We start from the raw sequence: 21,502 nt of genomic DNA, 5'->3' as shown, positions 1-21,502 counted from the left end.
TAAAGCAAACAACTTACTTTGATTAGCACACGTTTAAAAATCATCAGCACACTTATCAAACTATCCTGTTGCTAGGAAGCATGTCCTAGGGTTATCACACTCCATTAACTAACCTTGAGTAGCCACTTCTAGCACAAGTCTTCGGTGAGAAACCTCACTTTTGCAGTCAGATTTGTTGAGTTAGTTCTTCTGACGATTGGAGTGAGCCCAGTCGACACATCTGCTTCAAGCTTAATCGGGGGGACAGACAGACAGATAATTTTATCAAAGCACATTCATCATAGGGGGTCACAGAAACCGAATATGATACTCTAAGGAATGGTGTCACTAGGCACCACATTGTGGCAGACATGGTGGGAGAGACATCAAAACAAAAATGGTGTCTTGTAGCGTTGAGCTTTGAATTCCATTTTTCGGAAATTCGTCCTGTTGACCGAATCGCCAGATGATGTATTCTATGCTCAATACAGTTCAGGTGTCTGAGCGCTAACAGGATTCCTCCACTGGATTCTTGAATGCGAAATTAACGCAAAGTTTTATGTTTTGTCTCAGAGTATGTGACTGGCTAGGCCATTCATGATACAATATGAACGTCTGCAGGATGGCAGGAACCGGAAAGTACTAGGAATAATCACGATAGTGTATCGTAATGGAAAAAGTATTTTGAAAACGGTGGTGATGACTGATACGTATCTGAGTACTAACTGATCACTTAATAGAAAGTCTTCGACTTTCGAAAAGTTTGGTGACAATCGGATTGTCGATAAAATAACGTGGGAGATATGTTTAGCTAAAGTTAATTCTAGAAAGGCAGGCGGAATAGTATTGACCAAACCTGTATAGTTTACACCTTTGTTGTCCGATCGATGAACAAGGTCACATTTAGCTGCCATTGAGGAAAATGTTAGTAGCTCATGTGGTGTAGATGGTTGTTGGTTTGTCCCCTAAGGTGGGTTGATATACCAAATCAACTGCAGCAACTGCAACCAGTTCTATGTTGGATAAACCGAGAAGAAATTATGCACATGAATAAAGGAACACTACATTGCCGTCAGGAGACATGATGACCATCTATTCTTGATTTCCACACATGAAGGCCGAGATAAAAATAATTCCACCTGAAAAATGCAAAAATCTTGGTATATGGAGACACGAGACATGGAAGAGAATTTCTGAAGCATGGTAGTCCACGACAGACTGGATCAACCGACGCACTGAACTAGACGTTTCATATGCACTACTACATTCTAAGGACCAAAATCCCTACTCAGATAGAGCCAAGAAAGAAGAAACTCATTGAAGTCAGATTCAGATAGCTCACAAACTGGAACAAACTGGAGGTCGTGGACAGAGGTCGTTTCAGCAGCAACCAGATTACGAGGGCGGAGGGGGGGGCAAGCCCAGAGGTCGTGTGGTCATCGATCCATCAGGACACTGATAACACGCCACCAATCGGACCGCCCGACAGAACAAGCAATCTTAATCAAACGTCAATATCGGTTGGCAGCACAAATGGTAACACCGACGCACCAGTACTCAACACACAACGACCGACCTATTGATACGCTTCACTACACTTGCTATAAACACGACTGGTGATGAAACCTGTGCCATCAAATTGCTCAGAGCAGCGAACGAACCAAAGACCATCACACATTATTCCTAGCAACTGCAGATAACCAAGCTTCTTACAATATGTACGGTTTTGTTGCCAGATCAGACAATGCTAAGGTATCTCCTTTTTGGGAAAGCAAAAGATGCGCTTCCTGTAACTTCTTGATAAAAGGCAAGTTTGTTAACTGAGCCTTCGCGGGATTTTGGGTGGACTTCTCTCATCTACAATGCCTGTGGAGCTTCGGAAGGATGTGAATATCTATTAACTACCAATAAATAATAACTAGTGCACGTGAGAATACAGGGTAACTAGCCTCACCTATTGATATTTTCGGCGACTCATATACTAAACACTCTAGGCAATAACAGACAAAACTCGAAAATTCCGCCATCACAATGTGTTACTTCCCATTCATCCATTACAGAACCCCAGGCGGATCCCCAAGAGATACTTTATCAAGCAAGCACCCTCCTACGAAAGCGTTATTTGGTACACGAAGTTACTATTCAACTCGAACCATATAGTGCTGAGATGGCCGACTGCCAGAGGTGTCAAGAACCGATTCGGTGATCGCTCGCTCAGATCACTATTTAGCGTCTTTCCCGAAGCGCAATATTTCCCTCTTCCAGTAGTCGAGAATACACTGCATCATTGGCATTGTCAACACTCATTTTGCTGTCCGTCAATATTACTGACGTGAGCGTCAGTCAATGGGCACATCGTCAATAGTAGTACCAAAACATGGCATTTTTGGATGTCATCTTCCGTTTTTTCTGACCCGAATGAAACTGCTTATTGTTATTTATCCAAAACTGAATCTGTCTGACTTCCAGGCACCTATATAGAATATAGTGGATAAATACATATAACTCTCACGCAAATGTGTTGCGCTTCTTGACTTAGCGCCGGGTGAACAATGTGAATCTCCCGAATGTCGCCAGCAAGCATGAAGTGAAATTTCAGAGAACTTGTCGAACAAACTCAGTCCGATAGAAAACGGGTCATAACACGGTGTGTCGGCATTCACATTTAACGGTGATTATCAAAGGGAAAGCATGATCTTGTGATTTCCCTAAGGGTGATTTCTTCGGCAAATTATCACTCACTGTCCTAATTCAGACTTTCTTCAAGAAGAAAATATATGCGCTCTCAATGTTTCAACAAAACACTAGAAAGAACTAATACAGAGTGGAAAAACACCGTGAATGATTTTTCAGCAAACACTTTTTTCATCGTCAGCCTTATTTCCAATGAATCCAAGTATATTTAGCTAACTGCAACGGCTAACTTTATCAACAATTCGTATCCAATCAGAGTGCTGGAAAACAAAAAACCAGGGTATAAAAACTGATTGTCAAATCACAGTAAGGCCGCTGAAGGTTTGGGTGAACTCTGCGTTGGTGTCGCGCAATGTCGGGTGCCTATATTTTCCTTAGTTTCAAACATAGTACAGGTTTAAAACACTTACTCCTTACAATCACTGGTTAGCACCTTGAAGTTATTTCCAAGTTGAGATGTAGTGTGAGAAATTAAAGCGAGACTACAGTAAAAAAGGGTAGTTCCGCAGGTAGCAGACCTCTGGGTTGATAAGAATGAGTAGATTTGTATTAGTGAAATTAATTCTTCAAGTTTCCACCAGTTTCATTCTTCCCAGTAGTTGAGGGGACGATCACTTGAAGATAAGTGAAAAAAACCATCTATTCCATAGCCTTACTGGCAGATGTTCAATTTAGAAATAAAGAAACCAAGCAAGCGTGGAGCTCTTGAACCAAATACACACCAAGGTATGCATATGCTCCTTTTCATTCATGTCGTACGTAGGCTTAAATCTACCAAAAGTACCACTGACCAAGCATAACAGTTCATCAGATGGACTTTGAATGTCTCTATCACATAGGATAATTTACTTCTGGAACTCTACTCCCAGTATGTAAAATAGCCCTAGTATTCTGCCTAATCGTGGAACAGGATTCCTGTAAGATTAGAGTCCCTAAATGCACCATGCGGATTTCATGTACAGACTTCTGGAAACTATGGTGTAACTATGTTGCACTTAAGGTCCCGATTTGTGCTTTGCAACGACTACTGGTGTACGAGAAACACTCATTTGCAAATCATTTTGGTTTTCACGAGAGACAACAGAATCTCTCGTTTATGACGTTCTACAACTGAATGTGCTGCACGCAGGCCGCCTCATGATTCGAGATACCGCAGTATACTTTTATGAAGGGAACTACTCACAAGGTTGCTGAGGGCTGTCGAAGAGTTTTCAGCAACCTTATGAATAGTCTCTTCCATGAAACTACTGGTGTACTTATAGATTGGATTCGCAATACTTTTGCACAGATTTCTCAACGGTGGAAGTAATGAACCAGTTCTGAGTAGAAGTTCTGTTTGTTTTCATTTGATTTTATTGCTGCTCAGATGCCCTCAAATTTCATCTCTTATCTTGCTGTGTGAGACGTACAAATCCGTTGCAACGCCAGGCGAAAAAGCGCAACTGTCGTACATCTCTAGTATGATTGTAAATGAATATAATCAAAAAGCTCTGTAACTACAGAAGTTTCCGGCCACATGTTTGAATAGTTTAGCTCTATAAAGGATCGATTTTTTTAATCAAGGCAGGCAGTTTCCAATCTCATGTATAGATTGTGGAAGACAATTGACCCGACGCCACGTGAATGTGAAAAAACAACGAATTCGTCACATCTCGAATGAGGGCTTTACAAAATTCTGGTGGCGAAACAACTCACTTCTTGACATATGCTGATTATTGGCTGAATACTTCACTTTACCTACCCATAATAGGTAAATTGGAAAGTAGGACACACAGTCTCAAACAGTTCGAGATAGATGAATGGTTAAGGAGCGAACATAATGACAGGATGGTCTGAGGTCAGAACCCAACCCCAGCATCTTGACTGCTCCAATCTAGTCTTCGGCAACCTGGTTGCATCTCAGTCCCAGTGCTTCCTTCGATCAGCGAGGCAGCTAGGCACCAAAAGTGTGTTACGGCTGAACGATTAGGATTATTATTTGTAGTCGTATAATTATTTACTCTGGGGAGCCTTATGTTAAGGGCTTAATATGCACTGAGAGTTATCTTCCACTGGCTGATAGGTTTGATGGGTGAGTGAAAATTCAACCAATCTGGGAATGTTACGGTTCGTCTCGATACATGTACTCCAAAATCAACGTTGGTAAGTTTGCAAAAGCCCCCATGATCAATAGTCTTTGTGACACTTATATGCAAAGTCAGGCCACGTGTACTACCCATCAGCTTTTGGATAGACGTTCGATTCAAACATCACGAATTTCTCCATGCCCGCTTCGTACATCTGGCTTTCCAATACGTTATCCAAAGGCCTACCGGTCGGGTCACCATCACTATCAATGGGAATCACCAATTTCTATCTATCATGAGACCATGGTAGTGGAAGAGTGCCTCATAGGCAAACTGGGATGATATCAATGTGAGAAATGGCTAAATCTCTCGTTTATAATGTTTTCCAAGCAAAAATTTAGCCCGCAAATTTCCTCACTTTCAGCGGCACTGATACACAGAAACTAGTTTGGTTTTCTAGTACACGTTAAGCCTAGTTAAAATTGGGTTCCATGCCTAACTGATAGGCTTCAAACGGAGTGAAACGGATATTACGTTCTCCATCGTCTTACAAATAGTGTGAGCGAAACTGATTCATAACACATGCAGTGCAACGCGGATTCGCCTGAGGAACATCATAAACGTGAGACTCATCGAGCCTCATCGAAAGACGTCTCCAGCTGCCAATAGAGATTTACGCCCTGCAACGAAATGACAAGGCGACCTATTTTTAACCGTTCTTCCTAATATGGTGCTTCGAATCAATTAATCTCCGCTCACAAGGCTACACGTGCCTTCAGAAAACGAAATTAGAATCCGCCTAAAGCAGCTGTTGTAAAGATACCCGAAAGTAGAAACTGGGTGCGACAAAACTGTAGGTTCACACAATGGTACCATTTTGGCGAAAGCCTCTAATGATACGTCCATTCTTAGTTGACCGCGACCACCAAACCAGCAGTAGGACCATGGACATGATAGGATTACTGTGCTAGTATATCACACATTGCGTCAAACAGACTGAGATCAGGAATGACGATTGGTTAGCCTAGCACATTCATGCGGCATAAGAAAGCCTACATCTTGATGAGGTTAAAGGAATGAACTAACGGGTTTCTTTCTTCAAATACCTTATCTTGGTACCTACCAGTTGCAATAATAAATAGTCACATGTCTAGGGGTTTACGTCAGAGTCCCGATAGTCGTTCAGTATGGTCAGCCAGATTGTATTGTGAGATAAGGCACCTCAAATGAGCACGTTTTCTTATGTTATTCTTGTGTCATTCAGTCGCCTCCCCTAGGCACCGGGGTTTCCAACCTAGGCTAGTTAGCTCAAAGCTTGAGTCAGTTTGAGCCTCATCTATTGGTTCTTCATAGTTCCGAGCTATCAACTTGTGCAACAGTGTCTAATAACCACCCCGACATTCCTTACTATCTTCTCTATGGCCTCATTAGCTTACATTAAGCCTAGACGTTCCCAACAAGGCGACTGAATTGGCGGTGACAAAGGGATGATAGACATCTGATGCAGTCAGGTAGTGGAACACTCAACAGTTCCTCTAGTTGCTACGAATAGGTAGGAAGACAAAGCACTTGAAAGAAACAAAGCAGCAGTTCACACCTCTGACATCAAACACTGCTGCACCATGTGGTTCCAAACTGGACAGCTTGTAGTACCGTCCCCAACCTATTTGACACCCTGTGGGGGTACATTATCCCATCAAGTAGATGATAGTTCAAACGTCTGAGTTCAGAATTGAGTTAGTTTCTACTCCGAAACGGTATTGAGACGGTAGACAAAATGTCATCCAGAAAACCAGTGGAAGCATTACAAAGTGACCCATACAGGTTTTAATAACCGGAACCCACAACTACAGCCTCGCCTACTGTTATAGCACCCATATTCCGTTTTTACACCAGCTACTTCAGCGTAGCCATACAAATGCTGAATTTGCTTGTGTCAACTCCAAGCTCCCAGATGTGGATGGAAGAACAGTGAATAGTGGTCGGTAGTAGTCAGGGGGTAGTCTATAAAAAACAGGCAGTTCGGTAACTTTCACACTGAGGTTTTTGGTGTCACGAACAACACGGTAGAAAAACGAAATACTTACTGTTCTGTCCTCTAATTGCTCTCCTAAAACTGATTAAGTGTCCATTCGGGTAGAACTAGACCGTTCATCGATAGATTTCCAGCAAAGGAATCTGAGTAGAGACTTTTTAGGCAATGCAAATTTCAGAGTTCGATTGCGGAATTTTAGTAGGTAAGCTCAGTAGAGCTTGCAGCGTTCTGATGAATGACCTAACTACCTGGTTTTCAGAAGTGATCAGATTACCCGAAAATTCTCACCCCACTGTGGATTGGAGTTCCAGACCGTGGGATTCTATATTGCGGATTCGTAAATGCTTGGAAATGCTACGGGAGCTGTATTTCATAGTGCAGTATCGTCAGTTTTTGCGTTAATTGATGCTCACCAAACTACTCGTTCGAGTGTTTGGACCCCAACACAGATTGAGGCGATTGGGAGAATACCACAGGATTGGCTTTACTCGGTCTGGGTATTATCAAAGCTTCCATTTAAGAGCTAATCGAATTTAGATAATACCGAAAGCGTCAATTGACGAATGCAGTCGTGCAATTCACCGGACGGTGAACTCAAAAGTTTGACCTGAGAAAGCGTATAATACGTCCCTTCTGAATGATACCATGAATGACTGACATATGAAACATGTGGAAAAGCAACCTAATAGTTTTAACTGTAAAGGGAATATTTGGTGCAGGCAATCAGTAAAATAGTAGCCCACAAGCCGCGCCTCCGTTGCACGCTCAGTTCTTGTTCATGTGTTGACGACGAATTTAACTGCACCGCCACCGCACTGTGACCGTGTAGTACGGCAATCGCTTCACATGGAATCTTCGGATAGTAGCACAGAAGCCAAGCAGGTTCACGGGCAGCTACTAGGTCTTCTGTGGAATTGCACATCTGTTTGATTACGGCACCAAAGCATAGCGAGGGTTACCTGTCAATGGGATAAAATGGACTTCCGGCAAATCCAAGGCTCTATGGAGTGGTGGATGGAACTCATTACCACGAAAGCCCACTGTTTTATAGGTCACGATTGGATGCGCGAAGGCAAGGGATGCACTCGACCGAACTCCGAGTGGCACTGGGAGCAGCGAACCGTGAAAAAAAAACGAGAACCGTCACACAGTCACCACGCGGCCATCTTCTGGTTCACATGGTCAGTTATCACAATACCACCGATAATTCTGTCGTATGATAGATTCCCTTCCACCCATCCAACTTCGAATATATGGGAACACACGACAGAGAATGACCTGTTTTACAATTGCTATGTATTTGGAACGAATCAAAGATCCAAATTAAAAAAAAAAAATAAAGAACCAAAGTTTCGTGAAGACTAAGTAGTAGAAAGCCTGAAAGAGCGAAGAAACAGCTCATCTGCGTAAATCCACGAGAACGGCTGTTCACTAATGCAAGAGATTAGGTAACCACAGTATCCGGAGAACCAAAACCGCCACCACCAGGAGTGTGCAAGATAAAAACATCCTGAAATTAACAAAGGGGTAAACTGGGTGTTACTCGACAGATATGAGCGGAAGTGACAACCTAGCCACACAAAACGGTAAAATAGCCGTTCCCATGGATATGACGTCGACTGTTGAGTAACCTTAGTGGTCTAACATGTGCCGTCTGTTGATATCTTTTCGTATATCACACGTAGTCAGGAAAGAAAACAGTAGAAAAGTAGCTTCATGTGTCAAAAGCACTTCAATTTTCATAATAAAAAATCCACGCTTTCTTGTTTCGATAACGTTACTAAGTTGTTTTCTTGTAAATGCAGAGTGGCAGTCGGATAGGATTCTCGAAGAGGTATGAATACCTCTCACAAGCTGCACACATTGCAGTGAGCAATCAAAAATGACTCTCACCATATTTGGTCAAGTAATCCCGTTTTTACAGATAACGATAGCCCTGGAGATACACCAAAGAGCCCAATAGGGATGCCTTTTTTGTCGGATCACGCCAACTTCGTCTTTTCTAGTTGAATGACCCCGCGGATATTAGAAGTTGTTTTCAAAGGCAAGCGAATCACAGTTAAAGTGCAAACAACTTAATCTGATGCGTGTGTCACTTCAAATACTTATGAGTGGCCTGGAAATCAAATAAACAGAAGCAGTTTCTAGATTCATTGGTGCTTGCATGAAGAGCGAACAGTGAATCGCCCAGGTGCCATTGGGCGTTGAGCAGTCTAACCGTTGCTCAGTGTACCGTTTGCTCAAGAAGTGTGTGTGCCCTAAAACTTCATGTGTTTGTTTCGAACTCTCTCGAAGTCACACTAAGCCGTCCTTAGACTTTTTGTGGATGCCTCTGGAATATTTTAAAATGTACTGAGGTCAGTTGCTAAGTATCACGACAGCAATTTTATCGCTCCTCAAGGCGAAATCCAGGTATTTTATGGGATGAAGGTATCGCGCGCAATGTAGGTAGCAGGACAAGTAGCCACGGTGCTGACATTGATTCAAGGATTTCATTCCATGTGGCGAAGCGAACTTACGTTCAGAAAAGCCACAAAGCAATGCACAGCTTGGGCCTGTCGGTAATCACCAGTAGCGTGTGTTTTGCATATCCATATAGAAATTTGAGACAGCAGTCTTCAATGGTCCATCACTCACAGCTACGTATATCTTGTGAACAGACACTCACAGTTCAAAATTTCTCAAGGGTTAGATAATGTAACTTGCGGTGCGTTCTGAGTACTAGTTATGCCATTCAACTAAAGAACAGTTGGAGCGGACGTGACAGCATGCACCATTCAACTGTGCAAACCGCGTCAAGTTGGTTGGCGGACTACTTTACACAGGAGAGGCCATGCGATGTAATGGATGTTTCATTTCTGTATGTGTCTACCCAGCTAATCACCCCTCAGTAATGGTGAATATCTCATGATAAGTCGGAGTCGAATTGCGAACTGATTTTCATTAGTTTGACTCGAAAAGTCGAATGTTCTAAGCAAACAATCGTTGGAAAAACCAGCCAGTGAGCTAACAAGCATGGTTCGAATATCTGGAAAGAATCATGCTAGTTGGACTTACACCAGGATTGACAGACACCGTGGCTTTGCCACCAATGTTTACGGGATGCGAGTGGCCCACGCGATGAAGCAAATTCAGTCCACGCGCTCCAGGTTGTCCACCTAAGGTAAAGAAAACGATGAGTATTCCCAATTATTCAACTCAGACAGGTAGCCAGCAAGGCGTATGGTTCACATGTGAATACATTTGAATGAGACTGAATCAAGCAAATGATTGTACGCATATCGAAATCGGATGTAAAGGAGCGTTGTGAATACGATTGTAGATGCTCAATGGATAGGTAGGCATTCATGAGTGCGTAAAAAAGGATAACCAAACAAATGAAGTAGGTGCATTGATTTTGCTCACGGTTTCATGTCCGTTAGTTTTGAGCACAGCAGTTCCCAATGGAAATAATGAAGTTTACTGTGGGTGTGCGACAAGACTAGCGTTTTGCTATGCACGTCAATATAAAACTTTCTTGCTTTCTGCTCAACGGTCAATAATACGTGCGGTTTGTGTCAAACCAGCCGGAGTTGATCAATCTTACAGCCATAGCAACCAATTCATGAACGTAGACCCAAACAACGTAGTAGACTAACAACAGTACTGGCAAGACTAACCACAGGGGACTGAATTTTAAAAGTATGTCGGATTCACTGATGAACTGAGTTGATCTCCCATTGTCTCATTCTTTAAAGAATGATATCCTGGTTCATGTTACTTTTCAAGAAACAGATAGTTGGTGCGCAAATTACAAGTTTACTCTAGCTGTATGTGGACTGGATTAAGAACTTACCAAACAGACCGTACGGTGCCAGAGAACGTCGTTCACTAAGAACGGATAAAGTGACAGCTGAGCGAAACTTCATACGTCGCGTCAAGCCGTTGCCACCGTTCCATCGACCCAAGCCACCACTATTTACTCGAATGCCAAATTGTTCCAGAATTACCGGATACCTGGTGACAAAAAATCGGTGCACAATAATGAACACGACGGGGAACAAAAAGGACGGCCAAGGTATCGGAAATCAGTGGCGGCCGACCACTCCGGTGCTGCGCAACACTATGATACTCCGGAAGGAAAGATACTGGGACCATCGAAAATTAGTTTACTGCGGGAACCGCCTTATTAAGGGGCAAATATTTCAAGCAATTGCAAATGAAGCAAAACTCAATGATCGGTGACTTCGTGGTACATTCTTGATATATAGTTTACACACGCTCTTATCGTGCTTCCAAACTCAACGGACACTTTAACTGACAAATGTTGACGGTTCTTCCGCAAATGGAATCCCGTGATCTCATTCTTTATAGGCTAAGATGGTCATTCTGAACCCACAGCGGTTGACGCCTTGAAGCAAAAAAGTAGAACATAAACAGTATTCACCATTCTCTATATTATATCAGCTTGATCAGAAGGGTGAACAGTATCATATACGCCGCCAGGTTGTCTCTCATGGACATCTGTTCACTCTGACATGCTTAGCCACCGACTTACTGTCTAAGAACCGAATAAGGATAGTGCATTCAGTCTTCGTCTGCCCGTTTCAGCAACAGTTGGGACACCTACATATGTACGGTTGATAATGCACGTGCAGACATTACACCGAACACGTTTGGCATCTAACTAGGATATGACTCTATGTGGGAGAGCAAAGTACCGTATGAAGAGAAATTGTGCAGTAACCAAGCTTAGAACGGTTGATCGAAGCGCACGATGGACGCGCTGTTTCGAAGCCTTTGACTCAGAGGTGCACACTAACTGGCATGGATGGAGGCTTTCAATGAAATATACCAATGAAGCAAACAACCAGATACAGGTCTAACGCCAACGACTTGCAACCAACATTTGTGCGCATTTTAGAAATGAACCGTCTATGTGCATTTTTCGCCGAATAGCAGAGTTCAACTAGTCGGCTGGCATCGTCATTTAGACTGGGACGGCTATTAGGGCACAGGAGCTGACCTAAGCACTACAGTTAAAAAGTTCACACTCAAAATTACCTCTGTTCGAGAATTTCAGGATCTGTGATTCGTGTGTTAGTCATGTGAGTATGAATGCCACTGCGACCATGCCATCCAGGACCCTGAAAGCGGGGAAAACTGTAATCAGGATCACCAAGTTCGAGGTTGGAGAACACGAAATTAAGGCGCTAATTAACCTTCAGTGGAAGCCAAACAGCAGTGCACATTGGACTCACAGCTCCGGCACCACCAGCGACCGTCTCATAATAGCCTAACTTGTCGGTTCCGAATGTGACATTGTTCATACAGCCTTGGCTGGCGGCGCAACAACGAAATGCGGCGAAAATCACATCAACGATTCTCTGTGAAGTGAGCACATTGCCACCCACAACCGCTGCGGTCGGCGAGGCAGACAAAATGGTGCCGTCCGGCACAGTTAACTAATGGGAAGAGAGGGAACGCAATATGAGAAAGGCAAGAGCCGACGATGGAATGGATATACTGAAACCATATGAACGCACACTAAATTGCGACAACGGATCTAAGCCTAATCCAATTAGCTAAGCAGGAACACATTATAATATGTGGTATGAAGAGCCTAGGCAACAAATTTTCAAATATCAGTCACAGTGAGGATGACGTCAACCCATCAAAAAGTTGACTTTCCAATTTTCGGTGTACCCAACAGGATGCTTGTCCAATCAAAGCTGTCCGAATACCCCTTACCCATTCATCCAGATGCACCGAGTACTGAGTGAGGCATGAGGCTATAGCAGAAGCTTTGTCACGTTGGAAGAAACACAAAGGATCTGCACAAGCAAACAAAATGCATCCGTGTCATGACCGCCCTTACGTTTTTAGAGCTGTTGTTTGTACAGGCTAAACATCATTCGAAAACTGAAATAAGCGCGCAATTTGAAGGAAACGCCTGTTGTTCGCAGACAGAGTAAATCGTGGTAAAATATAAGGTACTGCCGGTTCCCATGGCAAGATGACATGGCAATTAAAATAATAATACGCTGCGGTCCTTCCACGATTACTTTATTACAACCATAACCTATGGGAGAGTAAGTCAACTTCGAAAATATCGCAGATCACTGCAGTCCAGGAACGGCTCCCAGAACGAGGACAGGTATATATATATATATATATATATATATATATATATATATGGTGTGACATGGTACTGTGCCAGGAAACCTCACGAACATGCGTAATAATAATCATGCTAATCGCATCCGCATAAAGGGTGATACTGGACCTGATTTTTAGTGAACACAATGCTGAAAAGATTATCTCACTAGATTTATTTCGCATGATATCGATGTTATGAAGATTAATAGCGGAGACCGAGGGATGCGGGAAACTTGTGTCAGACAAAGGGTTCCTCCAAGATAATCATGCCAACTAGATGGTGATCCCACGTTGAACACTGCCGAGAAACCGCACTGCATTCAACTAGTGCGGAGTTCCTCCAGAGACGAAAGTCCGCTCATCGGTCTTTCAGTGAAAAGTTAGACACACCACTAGGAACTCACTTTAATTGGCTTGAGGCAACCGTGATTTAAGCAGATTTCACCACCCACGAGACATCGTAATGCATAGAACAAGCAGGACAACAAGACAGCACGAGGAGCGTTCGTGTTACCAAAGACCTCCGGACCGGTACCAGTAAAATCAAAGTGTGCCGAACCAGACACTGGATTAACGGACACCTTGAGAGAGATCGGGGTACCATCATCCATGTGATCAACGGCTGACAACATGATTGGAGAACTTGTCAATTGTGAGTCGATGGTGTCCGTTGGATTACTACCAGTCTGGTCGTAATTCGTGGCCTGCAAACAAGCACCACGCAGCATGTGACGAACAGCGTATTCAGCATTATCCTAAAAAATTGAAGAAATCCACGGTTGAACCGCATAAAAATTGAGAGCAGGTGCATGGGCAACATTGAATAAAACAGGTGAATCTACCGGAGGTAAGCGGGGTTTTGTAACTCCACAATACTCTACAACATCTGCAGAATGAGATAAATGAGTAGGCGAATAAATCAGCAGAAGCCCACCTGTATATGTTTCATATAAGCTTGCACAACTTCCAATCCATATTCTTCGACCAGATCCATCAAAAGCAAGACTCCCTGGAAGTAGAAGAGAACGGTTGATAAACCGGTGGGTTCGATGAGTTAAATTCGAACTGGTCAGTGCATGAGATTATAATTAGATTCCTGGTACCCAATTCAGCGGCCAGGTTCAGCACAAAAATGTGACTTTACGACGTACATTATCGTGATTTCTACCAACCACAGAAATTTTATTAGCCACTGTAAACCTATGGAGTACGGCGAACCTTATTGTAGAAAAACTGGTAAAAGCATTAAAAGAATGCGTACAAAGGTCAGATAACGCAATGTCCATTGAGTTTCGTCATGGTAGGCGTATATCCAACCTGCACTGCCAGCTGCTAGTGCACTCCGCTGGACCAATAAGCAAGTAGTCAACAGAGATTTAATCCTGTCAGTTGATGTTGAGAAGCCGACAAGCACTGTACACCGTCATCCTTAGGAATACCTTGCACTGCACATCACACTAAACCTAGAAAGTTTCGATTCACAACTTTCCAGTTATTGGTTGAACACTATATAAGGTGATGCGATATCTCGAATACCGTAACAACTGAAACTTGAGCGGCCTGGTGGAGCACATTCAGTTGCTTAAGAACAGCATAAACGGGGGATTCAGCTGGGTTCCAGGTGAGTCCAGGTGAAACCAAACAGATGAGTGTATAAGTCAAACTTCATGTAGTTTGGGTTTAAGGGACTGCACCAACCTGATGAGCTTCAAGAAGGGGAAAACCGGTTGTGGGCTGTCGGTAGGTTTTCAGCAACCTTATGAGTAGTGTGTTACGTCCAGACATGCATATGGTTTACGGATCGACAGAGTTTGCATTGGTATTTTAACCATCCAAAGTTGTATCAGATGGGATGATTGGGTTTGTTGTGCAGTGTTATCAGATCTCTATGGTGCTCTTAGTTAATTTTTCTCTGTACGATATGACCCTTCCTTCAGCGGTAATCCCAACAAGTGAAGGACGCAGGGCAGTGCTTACTGGGCAATTGGGTTGTAAGTATTTCAGCACCAGCGGAGACGACGACGTTAAGCACTGGTATGAAACGTATCGCATCACCTTGCTTCCCAACGCCCCTCTATTTGGGATGAAACATCTGCACCCTAATTGCTGGCCCAGAGAGCAAACACAGATGACTAACCATACAACACGAGCCACTAAGATTCTCTTTCTTATTAGGTTACGATGTCACGCTAATGAATTTAGCCGAAACTACGAATGGTAGCGTAGAAGAATGGGATAGTGCAGACACCAGTTAAATGTCATCGATCGCCCTCGCAGAAGCTATCTGAAACTGAACTCTGTTCAGCAGCGACTGAAGCTACAATCAGACCAAGTGGTCCACTTTAAGTATCCATGAGAGTCTACCGGGAGTAGCACGTGGAATACAACCTCTACCCCAGGAGCCATTGTAGAGGTTTGTGCTAATTAAAAGTTCCAGTTAAATAATCACGGACAGTCAGGCTATGACCTACAGAAAGTGCGGAATAAATTCTTGCGTGTGTGTATAATGAGAAAATGTACCTTTTGATTGGCTGCCACCTGAGCTTTTAAATCACTCAAGTTGTCCGATAAGTTGCGTGTTCCAGATGATCCAGGATAAGCGGCTGGAGCCAGCAAAGCCGCCGTCACAGCTAGGGAAGATGAGACAAGGAATACGGGCATTGTGGTACGAATGGAAAAGTCATTGCAACGAATAGGAAAGGGTGCAGCACTCCGATCAGTACGGTTGTGCAAAAGCAGAACAACAGTGAGCACACTTTCCGACGTTACATGTGAAGCAATGGACAAGAGTAATGTTTACGTGTAGGAGTGACCGGTGAGTAGACAGAACGGTCAGGAGATATGCTTCATATGACAGAAATAAACTAATGTATGTTGCTAATTACCTTAGAGTGGTCACTTTTGGCTGGCAGCCCAGCTTTTCTGGTTAAAACATGCCCACATTGTTTCCCTCCGAAATTACGTTGAGGAGCAAAATCTCAAGTATCCGAACTATCGGGAGAGAAGGCTCCCGATCGGTACCGGTAGGGATTGTTCCAAAACATTTTGCTGTACTATATGCAAATCTACCCATAATATAATAATCGTTCAGCCGTATCACCCTCTCGGTGCTATGTCACCCGATGGCTGGGATACTGCCAAGTTGCCCAGGCCTAGACAGGAAAGTTGAGAGGCAGAGGTTGGATTCGAACCACGGACCTTCCGATCAGTAAATTCGCGCTCTAACTACTAGGCTTTCTCGCTCCAAACCTACCTGATTTCTGTGGTAACGGATATTATTTGCTACTGATTTTTTGCCTAAAAACTGATGCCTGGGACCAAATGTTGTCACAAAGCTACCGGATCTATGTAAAGAAATCAGACGAAATAATATGACCAATAGGAATAGGACAAGAGAGAAACGCGACAGTCCACACGAGTGCAAAAGTACCTTCTTCTTGAAAGCAACCGTCCTTGACCAGATAGAATGTTGTGAAAACCGCGCCCTCCTCGTGGATGGATGTGGAATGTGGAGGCATAGATCCAGGTGTCGAACCGCCTGTAATGAGTTCATGACGAGAGAACGCTAGCTTAAGGCACCGAATAAATTGAGAGCGGTTGAATTAGACACTCAATAGCAGAAAGGGTCTACAATGCACACGACCTTATTGCTTCTCCATGGGATGATCACCTTAGGAGATCAACTAAAAGTGGGAAATCAACTGAACACGTGTTTTGGAAACAGTTTTCTTGATACGGTTGGCATTATACTGTTTTACCTCGTAAGGTTTGCAGTACTTATTGAATATCACTTGGAAGATCTGAACCGCGCAAACTATTCCAGTTTTACATCCATCTGAAATCCTTCAACACCATCTCGATAGCTATCACGCCATCAACTTCGCCTGAATGACGCCATTCGCCTTTGATTCCAGGTGTTGTAAATACCTCGGTACAACAGAAAAGATAGTTTTATTCGCTGGCATATTGTATGTGAAGTTGCGTCTCAATCACGGAAATCTTGGCCACAAGAGGCATTCATTCATTACAGAGATTTATCAGGTGAGTGGTGGAGGGACCACTCATGGAAAAATGGATTGGCTTGATTCAGCTCCGCAGGATCTGACTACATCTCTAGTACATGCACTCAGACAAATTCAAAGCGTATTGCTTGGTAAGCATCAACTACTTTGTGAAGACCGACACAAAGCTGCCACCTTATCATTGTGGTCGGGATTGAGTGCTACTTCGTTATACAGGATGCAACTGTGCCAAAAGTTCATAGAAGGTAGTGAAACCAAAGACAGTCAGGGCACGCACTACGAGTAATAATATGCTGAGGCGATCTGTGCTGCGTACTGTGCTCTGCGATAAGAGTGCGAAGGTAATGAGATGATTTCCTCAGGCGACCATCACGCCCATGTTCATGGAAGCAGCGATTCTGCCTTCCTACGTGGAAGGACGGACTAGAAAAGATTGACCCTAGAAATCGCATGCGCCGATAGCCCAAAGGTTGACCGTGATCACCGGCGCATCATTCACAACGGTCAAATACTTTCAAAACCAAAGAGTCTGGTGCTTCTCAAAAAGCATCTACACTGCACTACTAGTGAGTGAGTGCCTTACTGTCTGCTCTCTCGGGTTAAGCCAGCCCCTTACCGCCGAACAGGTGAGACTATTCGGTCATCGACTCTGAGCAAGGTCCCCGAACAAAACCCCACATTCTCGCACTACCTTGTGCGGCAGACTTTTGAGCCAAAACCTCAAGGTAGGTTTTCCAACCAAACCACCTACCTCGGTTTGGGCAACCGAGAAGTATCATCTGCTCCTTTGTTCACTGATGCCTTTCCCCAACTCTTTTAAACTACGCAAGCAAACGTTGCTAGGTCATTGGATCGTCATTTATCTGATCGACGTACCTAATGATCACTTAAAATTGATGCTGTCTTTGAAACGGGATACCTCGGTGGTTAAAGTGCGAACTGACGGACCGGAAGGTCTGTGGTTCGAATCTGACCTCAGTATCTCGACAGCTCCTGTCTAGGCTTGAGCAAACTGACAGTATCCCAGCCCTCGTTCCTCCTTCCGTTGTCATGGCAGCTAGGCACCGAATGGGTACCACAACTGAAAGATTTGTTTATTTTTTATTTTCTGAAACACACACACAGAACACTCGAGTGTGGGTATGAATCTTAAAAGGCGAAGGATGAACTCAGCTCTTTCATACTGGACCTTCGGTGTCTTGTGATCAAGATGCGATAACTCGTGGAATATATGGCGTTGAAGTTGCACACAGCTCTAGAGCTTAACGCGCTTTGCTGGATTAGACTCCATTGAACAGTCGTCTTTGCACCTTTCGGTTATACAGTGCACTCAGACTTAATGCTACTCGACATAAAATACTATACTTGTTTGTATTGTTGGCATATGTCTCAAACGGACTGCACTCTAGGGTTGCAAAGAAGGCTTTCTATCAAGAGTTATCCACATGCTCATTTGTCAAGCAGAAAGCACTGACCTCGAGATCTTTGAGGGCGACATGAATGCCCGAGTCGTTCGTCTAAACTCGCTGGAATCACATCTGTGCGGCCGATTCGGAAGCGATGCATGTCGTGCAGACAACGGAAAGCAACTCCTCTATTTGTGTGATGGTCATTAACTGCTTCTGGCCAGTAAGAATTCTTAGTATAAACGTTAGCATAGCGTAACTTGTGCAAATCAACCGCCGACCCAACTGGATCACTTGGATTACCCGTGGAGAGACAAAGTTCAAAACTGTCGTCCCTTCTTAGGCAAACGTTATTCCGATCANCCGGCGCATCATTCACAACGGTCAAATACTTTCAAAACCAAAGAGTCTGGTGCTTCTCAAAAAGCATCTACACTGCACTACTAGTGAGTGAGTGCCTTACTGTCTGCTCTCTCGGGTTAAGCCAGCCCCTTACCGCCGAACAGGTGAGACTATTCGGTCATCGACTCTGAGCAAGGTCCCCGAACAAAACCCCACATTCTCGCACTACCTTGTGCGGCAGACTTTTGAGCCAAAACCTCAAGGTAGGTTTTCCAACCAAACCACCTACCTCGGTTTGGGCAACCGAGAAGTATCATCTGCTCCTTTGTTCACTGATGCCTTTCCCCAACTCTTTTAAACTACGCAAGCAAACGTTGCTAGGTCATTGGATCGTCATTTATCTGATCGACGTACCTAATGATCACTTAAAATTGATGCTGTCTTTGAAACGGGATACCTCGGTGGTTAAAGTGCGAACTGACGGACCGGAAGGTCTGTGGTTCGAATCTGACCTCAGTATCTCGACAGCTCCTGTCTAGGCTTGAGCAAACTGACAGTATCCCAGCCCTCGTTCCTCCTTCCGTTGTCATGGCAGCTAGGCACCGAATGGGTACCACAACTGAAAGATTTGTTTATTTTTTATTTTCTGAAACACACACACAGAACACTCGAGTGTGGGTATGAATCTTAAAAGGCGAAGGATGAACTCAGCTCTTTCATACTGGACCTTCGGTGTCTTGTGATCAAGATGCGATAACTCGTGGAATATATGGCGTTGAAGTTGCACACAGCTCTAGAGCTTAACGCGCTTTGCTGGATTAGACTCCATTGAACAGTCGTCTTTGCACCTTTCGGTTATACAGTGCACTCAGACTTAATGCTACTCGACATAAAATACTATACTTGTTTGTATTGTTGGCATATGTCTCAAACGGACTGCACTCTAGGGTTGCAAAGAAGGCTTTCTATCAAGAGTTATCCACATGCTCATTTGTCAAGCAGAAAGCACTGACCTCGAGATCTTTGAGGGCGACATGAATGCCCGAGTCGTTCGTCTAAACTCGCTGGAATCACATCTGTGCGGCCGATTCGGAAGCGATGCATGTCGTGCAGACAACGGAAAGCAACTCCTCTATTTGTGTGATGGTCATTAACTGCTTCTGGCCAGTAAGAATTCTTAGTATAAACGTTAGCATAGCGTAACTTGTGCAAATCAACCGCCGACCCAACTGGATCACTTGGATTACCCGTGGAGAGACAAAGTTCAAAACTGTCGTCCCTTCTTAGGCAAACGTTATTCCGATCATACCATAGTGCAAGCACGTCTGGAAGTTCACTTCCCTTTAGGTCCTCCAAAGTCAGCAAGAAACATACTAATCCGCCATCTTCTGAGCACTACCATAGCTCAGCAGTGTCGATCTGAGCTAGCTCAACTACTCTCTACAGTAAACCAACACTGTACTAGTAGCGAGAACGTGGATGAAGAACTGCAAAATGTGAAAGGAGCTATGCTAGTGGCGTTCAGTGCTGTCTATCCGACTTCTTCAGTATGATCAAATGATCAAAGGATATCGTCGATATCGCTAGTACCGACTGATATAAGCAATCCATACTAGTAGGCAACGAGTGAGACGGATCAGGCAAATCCCACAAACGCCAAATAGCAGAAAACCTAAGGAAAGACCGAGAGCGTTGGTGGACATCGATGAAAAAGTCTTTTACTATGGGAAACAGCCGTGCTCAGGAGAGAGTAGATGTGTGAAAAGAAAACAAGCTGGGCTCCGTCCTGCAAGACGACGCATCGATCGTAATTTGGTCCTCCGAGACTTTGGAACAGCGACACTGTTCTGATCAACCAGAAATGATGGTCATTCTTGACCTGAACGCTGCCTTGGACTCTGTAGAATGTCAGGCACCATGGCGCTAGCCACGGAGCAAGGGTATCCCCCATAAATTTCCGAACCTCCTTAAGGCGATATACGCCAACCCCCGCGGAAATTCCAAGCATACTTCCTCGATAGCTACAAAATTTACAGCTAGAGGTTCGTCTCAGTTCAATGTTCTGCACATGAGAAAGTCTAATTTGACAGAACCATTTCGTTTCGTGTATTTTGAAAACATCGAAACACTTGCACATGAAACTAACTAACTATGGATATCTCTTCTGCGTTTTTTCGCAAAAATATCACATTGGTATTGTCCTAATTTAGCATACTTTGTTAAAGTTAGCAGTGACAAGAGCGCTCCCGTGCTCACAGGATTCCGTCATCCAACAGTTGTGGCACTTACTTGACCTAAGGTGACGACAAACGAGAGTTTGTTTGAATAGCACTGATGCTTTCGAATATTCCGCATCAACCTAAATGAGTAAACCGCAATGTTAGCTTCGACAGGGTGCCCAATTATCCAAGAAGACATCAGAGTAGGCGGTATAGTCCACGGAGCCTGGGCGAATCTTGTCTATGTTTCGCCACCTTAAAGCACGCATAGTTGCATATAGGTAAGATAATTCAAACGTACAATGACCAACTGCAAAGACTGTCCTGCTCAATCATCAACTCCCAAAACCGTGGTGATACAGACCAGAGGAGTTGAGGAGTTTCTGAACTCTCCTGATGGGCATGAGTAAAACCTGCTTTAAAAACTAGTTCTTTGTCCGAAATCAGTAATGAATCCTCCAGAGTCCTAAAATTCAACTGGATCTTCAGAGGACCAGTCAAATTTCATCCGTTCAGAGGGACGTTCTTTCTAGAAAGGGACAGTTACATATGTGCTAAAGAATAAAATGGTTTGTGTCTGCCTAACTACATTGACATTCTG

General features: G+C 43.8%; 2 protein-coding genes across 2 annotated transcripts in view; one reads left to right on the top strand and one right to left on the bottom strand.

Moving 5' to 3' along the window:
• The window catches only part of T265_00034 (hypothetical protein), a gene marked incomplete at both ends in the record, with an annotated part of 82,312 nt that extends 79,827 nt beyond the window's left edge, over positions 1-2,485 (top strand). The window contains one exon of the mRNA XM_009163691.1: positions 2,040-2,485. Within this exon, the coding sequence (XP_009161955.1) occupies positions 2,040-2,185 (146 nt within the window). The remainder of the gene's footprint in view (positions 1-2,039) is intronic.
• Positions 2,486-8,055: 5,570 nt separating this feature from the next.
• T265_00033 (hypothetical protein) overlaps positions 8,056-21,502 on the bottom strand; it is a gene marked incomplete at both ends in the record, with an annotated part of 34,053 nt that continues 20,606 nt past the window's right edge. Inside the window, 9 exons of the mRNA XM_009163690.1 lie at positions 8,056-8,284; positions 9,832-9,932; positions 10,610-10,770; positions 11,818-11,966; positions 12,015-12,218; positions 13,317-13,667; positions 13,847-13,921; positions 15,433-15,542; positions 16,343-16,450. Of these exons, the coding sequence (XP_009161954.1) occupies positions 8,219-8,284; positions 9,832-9,932; positions 10,610-10,770; positions 11,818-11,966; positions 12,015-12,218; positions 13,317-13,667; positions 13,847-13,921; positions 15,433-15,542; positions 16,343-16,450 (1,325 nt within the window). The remainder of the gene's footprint in view (positions 8,285-9,831; positions 9,933-10,609; positions 10,771-11,817; positions 11,967-12,014; positions 12,219-13,316; positions 13,668-13,846; positions 13,922-15,432; positions 15,543-16,342; positions 16,451-21,502) is intronic.

The sequence above is a fragment of the Opisthorchis viverrini genome (assembly GCF_000715545.1).
Source record: "Opisthorchis viverrini unplaced genomic scaffold opera_v5_1, whole genome shotgun sequence".
Taxonomy (NCBI): domain Eukaryota; kingdom Metazoa; phylum Platyhelminthes; class Trematoda; order Opisthorchiida; family Opisthorchiidae; genus Opisthorchis; species Opisthorchis viverrini.
Note: the sequence above shows the minus strand (reverse complement) of the source record. Positions and strands in the feature narration are given on the sequence as shown.